The 12,259-nt window shown below is 41.8% G+C and overlaps 1 protein-coding gene across 1 annotated transcript; it reads left to right on the top strand.

The window, feature by feature from the left end:
- The first annotated feature begins 4,390 nt into the window (after positions 1-4,390).
- On the top strand, positions 4,391-6,960 carry LOC113881648 (putative olfactory receptor 2B8). Its single transcript, XM_027524723.1, has 2 exons — positions 4,391-4,404; positions 6,021-6,960. The coding sequence occupies exons 1-2, from the start codon at positions 4,391-4,393 to the stop codon at positions 6,958-6,960; spliced, it is 954 nt and encodes a 317-aa protein (XP_027380524.1).
- Positions 6,961-12,259: the final 5,299 nt, after the last annotated feature.

The raw sequence follows: 12,259 nt of genomic DNA on the forward strand, positions 1-12,259 counted from the left end.
AGAAATCAAAGGAAGAATGAAATCTTATGAAATTGTAAACTCTGCTATTGGCAGTGGTGTCCCCTGAATTTTAATATATTCATGTCTGGCAATAAAGCAATGTGTTTCCTAAAAACACAGACTTTGATATCCAAGACACCTAATTTTTGTTTACAAATTTAGGATTTTAATAATCTTGGCTAAGCTGCTTACCCACTTTAATCTATCTCTTCAAATATAGAAGGGTAACAGTAATAAATGTCAAACTGTTTTGGAGATAGTTGAGATTATGCATGTAAAAGTTGTAGTGCATATCAAACAATCAACAATACCAACAGTGCTGGCATTATTACTATTATTTTCAAAACTATTTCTGTATTTACTCATTTAATTTTTGACTGCACTGGATCTTGGGTGCTGCTCACAGGCTTTCTGCAGGTGCAGCGAGCAGAGGCTGCTCTCTAGCTGTGGTGCGCCGGCTTCTCAGTGTGTTTTTCTCCTGTTGTGGAGCACGAGCTTCAGTAGTTGTGGTGCAGGAGACAGTAGTTGTGGCGGATGGGCATAGCTGCCCCGCGCATGTGGGATCATAGTTGTCCTGCTCATGTGGGATCTTCCTTGACCAGGGATCAAACCTGTGTCCTTTACATTGCATGGCAGACTCTTCACCACTGGACCACCAGGGAATTCCAGCATTATTAGCTGTAAGTAGTATATCATTCCAGCCTTCAAAACTTGGATACTTCAATTTTTCAAACTTTAATTAAGTATTGTTTTTGGAGGTGTGTGAACACTATAGTGCTCTTCTGTACTGTTTTGTGGTTGAGTGTTAAGTTAGATTAGCATAATCCTTCTCATATACGGTGTATTAAATTTCTATTATGTGTTCTTTTTATATTTCAAACCATCTGATCTTTTTTTTCTTTCCTTACCACTAAAGTATGGGACATGGAGGACATTTACGCCATTGATGAAGGAATATTCCCCAGGGCCCCTCCACCACTACCTCTTCTTTCATTTGACTCTTTGTGGTTGTTGTTCAGTCATTCAGTCAGGTTGGACTTTGCAACCCCAGGAATTGCAGCATGCCAGGCTTCCCTGTCTTTCACCATCTCAAGTTCATGTCCATCGAGTCAATGATGCCATCCAACCATCTCATCCTCTGTCGATCCCTTCTCCTCTTGTGCTCAATCTTTTCCAAAATCAGGGTCTTTTCCAGTGAGTTGGCCTTTTGCATCAGGTGGCCAAAGTATTGGAGCTTTAGCATGAGCATCAGTCCTTCCAGTGAAATTCAGTGTTGATTTCTTTTAGGATTGACTGGTTGGATCTCCTTGCAATCCAAGGGACTCTCAAGAGTCTTCTCCAATAGCACAATTCAAAAGCATCAATTCTTTGGTGCTCAGCCTTCTTCATGGTTCAATTCTCACATCCATACATGATTACTGGAAAAACCATAGCTCTGAGTGTACGGACCTTTGTTGGTAAATTGATGTCTCTGCTTTTAATACACTATCTAAGTTTGTCACTTTTCTTTCAAGGAGCAAGTGTCTTCTAGTTTCATGGCTGCAGTCAGCATCTGTAGTGATTTTGGAGCCCAAGAAAATAAAATCTGTCATTGTTTCCACTTTTTCCCCATCTATTTGCCGTGAAGTGGTGGGCCCAGATGCCATGATCTTAAGTTTTTTGAATGTTAAGTTTTAAGCCAGCCATTTCACTCTTCTCTTTCACCTTCATCAAGAGGCTCTTTAGTTCCTCTTCACTTTCTGCCATCAGGGTGGTATCATTTGCATATCTGAGGTTGTCTATATTTCTCCCAGCAATCTTGATTCCAGCTTGTGAGTCATTCAGACTGGCATTTCACATGATGTACTCTGTATATAAGTTAAATAAGCAGGATGACAATACACAGTCATGAATGTACTCCTTTCCCACTTTTGAAGCAGTCTACTGTTCCATGTATGGTTCTAACTGTTGCATCTTGACCTGCATATGGGTTTCACAGGAGACAGGTTAGGTGGTCTGGTATTCCCATCTCTTTAAGGATTTTCCAGTTTGTTGTGGTCCCACAGTCAAAGGCTTTAATGTCGTCATTGAAGCAGAAGTAGATTTTTTGGGGAATTCCCTTGCCTTTTTTTTTTTGACTTCCCTGGTGGCTCAGATGGTAAAGCGTCTGCCTACAATGCGGGAGACCCAGGTTCAATCCCTGAGTTGAGAAGATCCTTTGGAGAAGGAAATGGCAACCCGCTCCAGTAGTCTTGCCTGGAAAATCCCATGGACAGAGGAGCATGGTAGGCTACAGTCCATGGGGTTTTAAAGAGTCAGACATGACTGAGTGAATTTATTTACTTACTTACTTATTTGCTTTTTTTATGATCCAACTAGTAATGGCAATTTGATCTCTGGTGTGATTCCCAGGTGGCACTAGTGGTAAAGAACCAGCCCACCAATGCAGGAGATATAAGAAATGTGGGTTTGATTCCAGGGTTGCGATGATCCCGTGGAGGTGGGCACAGCAACCCACTCCAGTATTCTTGCCTGGAGAATCCCATGGATAGAGGAACCTGGAGGGCTACAGTGCATGGGGTCACAAAGAGTTGGACATGACTGACTAACACTTTCACACTTTTCCCTTTACTCAGTTTTTATTAACATTTCTTTTATGACAATTTTGTATCAGTTTCTTTCACACAGCAGTGGGTCTACACCCAATTCCGATTCAAATTTTGAAAGCCTTAGAAGAATTAAAAATGTACTAGGTACCTAATCATTTGAATACAATAGAACTGAATTATATACTTTCTTATGCTGCTTAAGTTAATGGATGATCATGAAAAATGAAAGTGAAGTCAGTCAGTTGTGTCCAACTCTTTTCAACCCTTTGGACTGTAGCCCACCAAGCTCCTCCATCCATGGGATTTTCTAGGCAAGAATACTGGAGTGGGTTGCCATTTCTTTCTCCAGGGGATTTTACCGACCCAGGGATCAAACTGAGGTCTCCTGCATTGCAGGTAGACTCTTTACCATCTGAGCCACCAGCGAATCCCAATGATCATGTTTATGCAGTAATAAGTAGTTGGATGAATATGATAGTCAGTTAACCTTAGAGCTGGTATTGTGTTCAGTTTGGTGTAAGTAATGTTTTAAGATAGCTCCCAGAAAGGTGCATATGTAAAATTCAGATCAGATCAGATCAGTCGCTCAGTCGTGTCCGACTCTTTGTGACCCCGTGAATTGCAGCACGCCAGGCCTCCCTGTCCATCACCAACTCCCGGAGTTCACCCAGACTCACGTCCATCAACTCAGTGATGCCATCCAGCCATCTTATCTTCTGTCATCCCCATTTCCTCCTGCCCCCAATCCCTCCCAGCATCAGAGTCTTTTCCAATGAGTCAACTCTTCGCATGAGGTGGCCAAAGTACTGGAGTTTCAGCTTTAGCATCATTCCTTCCAAAGAAATCCCAGGGCTGATCTCCTTCAGAATGGACTGGTTGGATCTCCTTGCAGTCCAAGGGACTCTCAAGAGTCTTCTCCAACACCACAGTTCAAAAGCATCAATTCTTCGGAGCTCAGCCTTCTTCCCAGTCCAACTGTCACATCCATACACGACCACAGGAAAAACCATAGCCTTGACTAGACGAAACTTTGTTGGCAAAGTAATGTCTCTGCTTTTGAATATGCTATCTAGGTTGGTCATAACTTTCCTTCCAAGGAGTAAGCGTCTTTTAATTTCATGGCTGAAGTCATCATCTGTAGTGATTTTGGAGCCCAGAAAAATAAAGTCTGACACTGTTTCCACTGTTTCCCCATCTATTTCCCATGAAGTGATGGGACCGGATGCCATGATCTTCGTTTTCTGAATGTTGAGCTTTAAGCCAACTTTTTCACTCTCCACTTTCACTTTCATCAAGAGGCTTTTGAGTTCCTCTTCACTTTCTGCCATAAGGGTGGTGTCATCTGCATATCTGAGGTTATTGATATTTCTCCTGGCAATCTTGATTCCAGCTTGTGTTTCTTCCAGTCCAGCATTTCTCATGATGTACTCTGCATAGAAGTTAAATAAACAGGGTGACAATATACAGCCTTGACAAACTCTTTTCCCTATTTGGAACCAGTCTGTTGTTCCATGTCCAGTTCTAACTGTTGCTTCCTGACCTGCATACAAATTTCTCAAGAGGCTGATCAGGTGGTCTGGTATTCCCATCTCTTTCAGAATTTTCCACAGTTTATTGTGAGCCACACAGTCAAAGGCTTTGGCATAGTCAATAAAGCAGAAATAGATGTTTTTCTGGAACTCTCTTGTTTTTTCTATGATCCATCGGATGTTAGCAAATTGATCTCTGGTTCCTCTGCCTTTTCTAAAACCAGCTTGAACATCAGGACATTCACAGTTCACATATTAACTTAATGTAAATGAATGTTCTTAGATGTGTATAACACCAAAATGTGCTTTTCTTTATTTCTTCTCTTGTATTACCAATACTTTTAGTATTATCTATCTTCGACCTGTCACTGCATTGACAGTGCATCTGTGTTTGTATGTATTTATGGCACCCCACTCCAGTACTCTTGCCTGAAAAATCCCATGGACACAGGAGCCTGGTAGGCTGCAGTCCATGGGGTCGCTAAGAGTCAGACACGACTGAGCGACTTCACTTTCACTTTTCACTTTGATGCATTGGAGAAGGAAATGGCAACCCACTCCAGTGTTCTTGCCTGGAGAATCCAAGGGACGGGGGAGCCTGGTAGGCTACCGTCTATGGGGTCACACAGAGTTGGACACGACTGAAGTGACTTAGCATAGCATAGCATAGCATCTATTTAATTATTTATCATAAGGAGTGTTGTAAAGCATTATACTTTGTGCAGATTACACAGTTGGATATCTTTTGAAAATATTTATCTTGATTAAAATGTTGATAGTGACTAATCATATCTTCTTTAGGAATTCCAGGTGTTTTAGTTGCTGGTAACATAGGAAAATGAAATCAGCAGAAAGAAGAGGTAAGTTCAGGTCACTGGATTTTGAACTTCTGCTGTGAGCTGACTATTTTTGTGGTTTAGTCACTACGTCATGTCTGACTCTTTACGACTCTATGGACTATAGCCCACCAGCTTCTCTGTACTAGAGTGGGTTGCCATTTTCTTCTCCAGTGTATCTTCCCAAAACAGGGACTGAACCAGCATTTCCTGCATCTCCTGCAGGTTCTTTACTGGTGAGTCATCAGGGAAGCTCATGAACTGACTATGCACAGTGAATAAAGTTTTGGAGTTCTTATTAAATTGGTGTCATAATTTTAATTATCTCAAGGGCAAGCGTTAAGCACTGTAATTGAATGGTGATTTTTCAAACTCTCAACATTTTATTTTTTACTACTATACAAAAAGATTGGTGTATAGCATTCACAAATATTAGGATTAGAGAGATAAAAATTTTGTCAAAATGTTTGCATGAAGCACTATTAGTGATACTTTGAATATAACACAATCTTTTGTATAAATATGTTCTAGCTCATAAATTTCTATATCTGAATGCATTTTAGAGATTATTTTCTATTATTCAGTTACAAGTGAGGTATGTACACATACAGTTATGTAGAATAATGAGATACATATTTAAAATAAACTTTCTTCCTCTGTCTACATCTTTCTTACTCTTTCTAATCACTCTGCCTTGATTTTCCCTCATTCCTACTTTCTCTAAAATTTACATATATAATGATCATAATTCAATCCTATTAATCTCAATCAGAAAAGACATATTATATCTATGGTTGATGCAAACTAAGATGCATTATTTGATCTTATTATTTTATTTTCTTATATTGAATATCAATATATAACATTTTGTGAATAGTATAGAACTAATTGATTAAAGATATATCAATTTCAATGAGTACATCATTTATTCAAATAGTTGTATATAAAATGCCATGGCCAAGCATTTGAACATGATAGATTTTCCTCTTTAACCCTGCTCTTTTTTGGAAGATACCTTTTATAAATTGCTAAATGCTTGGTTTGACAGGAGCCCTGTGCTAGCAAAGGATGGAACAGAAAAATGGAAGTTCTTTCACTGGGTTTATCCTACTAGGTTTCTCTGACAGGCCTCAACTTGAACTAGTCCTCTTTGTGGTCCTTTTGATCTTCTACGTCTTCACTTTGCTGGGAAACACAACCATCATTGCATTGTCCTACTTGGACCCACGTCTTCACACCCCGATGTACTTTTTCCTCTCTAACCTGAGCTTTCTGGACATGTGCTACACCACCAGCATTGTTCCCCAGTTCCTATTTAATCTCAGTGGAGAAGACAAATCCATCTCCTTTGGTGGCTGTGTAGTTCAAATGTATATCTCTCTGGCATTGGGATGTACAGAATGTATTCTCCTAGGAGTTATGGCATTTGACCGCTATGCAGCTGTTTGCAGGCCCCTTCACTACACAGTAATCATGCACCCCCGTCTGTGTGCCCTGATGGCTTCTGCTTCGTGGGTCACTGGTTTTGCTATCTCCTTATTGCAGACAGTGCTCATCTTCCTTTTACCACTTTGTGGGAGAAATAAATTAGACCACTTCTTTTGTGAGATCCCTCCTTTTCTCAAACTTGCCTGTGTTGACACCACCATGAATGTGTATGCAACCTTTTTTGCCAGTATCATCATTCTTCTCACACCTGTTTCATTAATCATGTTCTCCTATGGTCGGATTGTCAGGGCCGTGTTAAGAATAAAGTCCACTACAGGCCAGAGAAAAGCATTTGGCACGTGTGGATCCCACTTCACGGTGGTTTCCCTGTTCTTTGGCACAGCCATCTATGTGTATTTTCAGCCCAGTAGCAGCGACAACCAGGATCAGGAAAAGTTCATGTCTCTCTTCTACACTGTCATTATCCCCATGACCAACCCCCTCATATATACGCTGAGGAACAGGGATGTGAAGGGAGCGATGAAGAAGGTGCTTTGGAAGGACCCTGACTCCAGATGATGGCTGAGGGGGACAGTTTAATGGAAGGACTTTGAACGGCAGAACTACTCAGATATATATGTGTGCCCCATGAGCCATCTAAGATTCCTTTGGCAACTTTGAAGGGAATTTGTTTCCTTCATTCCTTTTGAAAAGTGAGTGTTTAAATTCTAAGTTCATGTACTCATTTCAACTTCCAGTGATGCTGATTCAGTGTTCTGACAGCATCTGTTTTGAGGTTATTGTTTTTAAAGTTCCAAGGATTTTTCTTGTTTGCACTCCCTTTTAGGTACATTATTCATCATCTATTTGCAAAAAGATATGTGAAATTATTACATGAAAACATAGCCAAAATAAGAACAGGAAACCACTGAAACACTGTAAGGAATATTAACATTTTATCATTTCCTAAAAATTGCTACTTCTACAACACATGTATTCTGATGCCAACAGGTAAATTGGCACCTACAATTGATGAGCTTTTCCTATATAACAAATCACTTCAAAAATTAAGTTGCTTAAAACACCAACCATTAATTTATTCCACAATTATGTGCATTGGCAATTTGGGCTAAGCTTAGCTAGACAATTCTTCAGGTCTTGGCTGGACTCACTCAAATGCCAGCAGTTAGCTTCTGGGTTGACTTAGGGCTTCCTGATCCAAGACTGTCCCAGTTGGCATGGTTTCCATCTCCTTGATGTGGTGTCTTGTCTTCCAGTAGGATGGCCTGGAATGTTCATATGGTGAAGGCCGATTTCCAAGTTCTTGTGACCCATTAATTGTTCAAATTATGGCTACTCTCCTGCTTGACTGTCCTGTCTCTCTCTGTGCAATGTTTACCTTCATAAATAGTAACTGTTAGGGTCTGTTCTTTGTTCCACTTGGAGGGTCTAGGAGGTCACAGTCAATTTTCTCTTTCCCAGTCAACAATAAGTAGGGCCTTCCCTGGTGGTCTAGTGGTAGAATCCTGCTGCCAATGCAGCAAACACAAGTTACATTCCTGGTCCAGGGAGTTCCTATATGATGAAGAGCAACTAAGGCCATGTGCCACAGCTACCCAGCCAGCTCTCTAGATCCCATGAGCCACAACTACTGAAGCCGGCATGCCCTAGAGCCCGTGGTCCCCAACAAGAGAAGCCACAGCAATGAGAAGCCCTTGCACTGCAGCTAGAGAAAGCCTGCATGGAGCAAGGAAGAGCCACAACAAAGACCGAGCACAGCAAAAACAAAAGAAAAAGTCCAATCAGTGGGAGGTCTTTCCTGTTGGCCAGGTGGTTAAGAGTCCTCGCTTTCACTGCAGAGGTCGGGGGTTCCATCCCTGATCAGGAGACTAGATCCACATGCCATGCATCAAGGCCAAACATTATGAAACAAAGAGAACAAGTCAGTAAGTGGGGACACAGAGGGGTCTGTCACCAGCAAGGGCCCTACATGGAACTGCTCAGATTCAGAGTGAAGATTTGACTAATGGAAAATGGGAGCTGATGAGCAGATTATTTTTCCTTTCTTCTCCTGGGCTGGGGATCTGTTGGATGTCTCCTGGGACATGCTTTAGGGGGACAAATGTGATTGAGCACCCAGGTACTCCATACTAACAGCAAATTTGATAATGTATCCTTGATAAGCCCACTTTTCTTCCTCTTCTGTTTCCTTTCTTTCACTCCTGATGCTGTATCTCATTCTCCATTAAGTGCTTGTTCACAAATCCTTGTTTCAAGTTCCTTTTTCTGGGAAGGCCTAAGCTATGACATAGAGTCTGGGGGCCTATAAAAATCATCTGGCTCATAAATACAAACTTTGTCAAAGATATTTGCAACTGTTACCAATGCTTTGAAGTTGGGCCCTAAAAATGGTCCTTCTGCTGGGTGTTGATCTTGCCAATAGAACAAGATGGAGTTCAGATCAGGAGTAAAGGAAGGAACTTCCCTGGGGACCCAGTGGCTAAGACTCTGCACTCCCAGTGCAGGGGACCTGGGTTTGATCCTTGCTTGGGCAACTAGGTCCTGCTTGCCTCAACTAACACGTGGCACAGCCAAATAAATACAGAAAAATAAATAAATACTTTAAAAAAGTAGAAGCAAAGGGAAGTTTTATCCTTTAGTTGTAAAATGGAGACATGGGAGCTCACCATCTAGAGTATGCCCTCTGCTGGACAGCCCATCCGCAGGTTGCGTGATTGGGGTATCTTATTGTGAAGTGGGTGGCCGGGTTCTCCCTGGGCAGGCGCCGCTGCCCTGCCTGTGGCTCCACACCCCAGTGCCAGGTGCAGTGTCTCTGCACACGGCCTGCTGCCGCCATCTAGAATTTGTCATTCGCAGCACTTCAGCACACAGTCCCCTGAGCTGAAGTTTGGGGCACGATGCCTCTGTACCAGGTACCCTATGAGAAAGTGAAACAAGACTAAGCACCAAGGAAAAGACAAAAAAAAGGTTAGAGTTTATTATCCAGATTCTATTTTATTTTCTGGCAACTGCTAATGGTCATTACTCCTGGGAACCAAAAGAATGAAGGACATTACATGAGGAGAGATTTTAGAGAAAGAAGACTGAAGACCAAGGTTTGAGGCAGCTCAACAGTTAATGATTAGGTAATAGAGAATTTTAAGACTCTTCATGAGATTGGGAGGAAAATCCAGAGATGTGAGAGGAAAATTCTATTAGTTGAATTAAAGCCTAAGCTGCTATAAGAAAGACCCTGAAAATCCAGTGGCTTAAAGAAGAGTGTTTCTCTGTCCTCTGCTGTCCCTGTTCCCTGCTCTCTCTCAGGCAGGGGTGTAGTTTGTCAACAATTGTGGAGTATTTCTGCTCCACCTTATTCTTAGTGGCTCCCAGCATTTGAAGGGTTGTCAAGATCTCTTAATGTTCTAAAGCAGAGGATCTCAGTCAGCATCTAGATGGAGGCTGATTGGAAGCTGAACCATCAGGGAATAACTTTTCAAATATGTAAGTATACTGCTGATAGCTTACAGTGAATGATGTCAGATTCATGATCTCCGAAGAAGAAGATTTAACCTCGGGACCAGGGACCGGGCTTGATCACTCAAGAGCTTCTGTATAGCAGAGTTTGATTAAAGTATAACAAGGGAGACAGAAAACTTTTGAGATAGACATCAGAATGGGGACAGAGAGGGCCCCCCTGCTAGTCTTTAGCTCTGTGTTTTATGTCTGTTAGAAAGCTATTAATCGGATAAGAGAGACACCTGACGGCTGACAGAGTTTCACCAGGCCCCTCTCCCACAATATGCATTTTTGAGATAGGATGACAGGAGGTGTGTCATCCCTCAGCCATAAAACGATTGACATGAATACTGGTTTGTTGAGCGATTATCAGCCAAAAGTTAGTCTTAGGTGGAACCATTTTGAAGAAAGGCAAATTGCAAAGCAAATACATGGCTTCATTAACATAGCTTAAGAAAAACATTTCCATAAGAAAAATGCATTGGTTAGCTCAAGGTTTGAGAAAAGTTAAGTTCAGGTGGAAGAGGTGTCATCATGGCAACAGAGAATTTTAAGAGAAAAAAGTCTGACACTTGTAGTTTGTTTCCTCCTGCCTTTTATTTATTTATTTATTTTTTTTATGATTTGGTTCTGTTAAAGTTTCTTTCTTTCTTTTTTTTTAAAATTTTATTTTATTTTTAAACTTTACAATATTGTATTGGTTTTGCCAAATATCGAAATGAATTCGCCACAGGTATTCATGTGTTCCCCATCCTGAACCCTCCTCCCTCCTCCCTCCTCCCTCCCCATACCCTCCCTCTGGGTCGTCCCAGTGCACCAGCCCCAAGCATCCAGTATCGTGCATCGAACCTGGACTGGCGACTCGTTTCATATATGATATTATACGTATTTCAATGCCATTCTTCCAAATCATCCCACCCTCTCCCTCTCCCACAGAGTCCAAAAGACTGGTCTATACATCAGTGTCTCTTTTGCTGTCTCGTATACAGCGTTATTGTTACCAGCTTTCTAAATTCCATATATATGCGTTAGTATACTGTATTGGTGTTTTTCTTTTTGGCTTACTTCACTCTGTATAATAGGCTCCAGTTTCATCCACCTCATTAGAACTGATTCAAATGTATTCTTTTTAATGGCTGAGTAATACTCCATTGTGTATATGTACCACAGCTTTCCTATCCATTCATCTGCTGATGGACATCTAGGTTGCTTCCATGTCCTGGCTATTATAAACAGTGCTGCAATGAACATTGGGGTACACGTGTCTCTTTCCCTTCTGGTTTCCTCAGTGTGTATGCCCAGCAGTGGGATTGCTGGATCATAAGGCAGTTCTATTTCCAGTTTTTTAAGGAATCTCCACACTGTTCTCCATAGTGGCTGTACTAGTTTGCATTCCCACCAACAGTGTAAGAGGATTCCCTTTTCTCCACACCCTCTCCAGCATTTATTGCTTGTAGACTTTTGGATCGCAGCCATTCTGACTGGTGTGAAACGGTACCTCATAGTGGTTTTGATTTGCATTTCTCTGATAATGAGTGATGTTGAGCATCTTTTCATGTGTTTGTTAGCCATCTGTGTGTCTTCTTTGGAGAAATGTCTATTTAGTTCTTTGGCCCATTTTTTGATTGGGTTATTTATTTTTCTGGAATTGAGCTGTAGGAGTTGCTTGTATATTTTTGAGATTAGTTGTTTGTCAGTTACTTCATTTGCTATTATTTTCTCCCATTCTGAAGGCTGTCTTTTCACCTTGCTTATAGTTTCCTTTGTTGTGCAGAAGCTTTTAAGTTTAATTAGGTCCCATTTGTTTATTTTTGCTTTTAAAAGTGAAGTTACTCACTTGCGTCCGACTCTTTGCGACGCCATGGACTGTAGCCCTACCAGGCTCCTCCTTCCATGGGATTTTCCAGGCAAGAATACTGGAGTGGGTTGCCATTTCCTTCTCCAGGAGATCTTCCTGACCCAGAGATTGAACCCGGGTCTCCTGCATTGTAGGCAGAGGCTTTACAGTCGGAGCCACCAGGGAAGTCCTGCCTCTTAAGGGAGAGAGAAAAAATGTCTGGCACTTGCAGCCTATTTCCTCCGTTTGGAGACCCCTGGCCTTCCTGCTTGTTACATCTCACCTGTTTCAGGAGAAGAGTGGGAAACGCGAGTTTCTGTCTGTCCTTCCATATTGAGCCCTAAGTGTGTGTGTGTGGCAGGAGGGGCACAGGCAGCCAGTTAGGAGCCTTTCCTTAATTTGCTACTGTCCTGTTGGACCCAGGAACGCAAGCCCTCGAGGGGGCCTGGGCTACACGATAAGAGTGTGTCCTCTGGCAGCAGCCACAAAACCTGGGCGGCCACACAGGTGCACAAACTCCTTTAC

This window comes from Bos indicus x Bos taurus, chromosome 23 (assembly GCF_003369695.1).
Source record: "Bos indicus x Bos taurus breed Angus x Brahman F1 hybrid chromosome 23, Bos_hybrid_MaternalHap_v2.0, whole genome shotgun sequence".
NCBI lineage: Eukaryota > Metazoa > Chordata > Mammalia > Artiodactyla > Bovidae > Bos > Bos indicus x Bos taurus.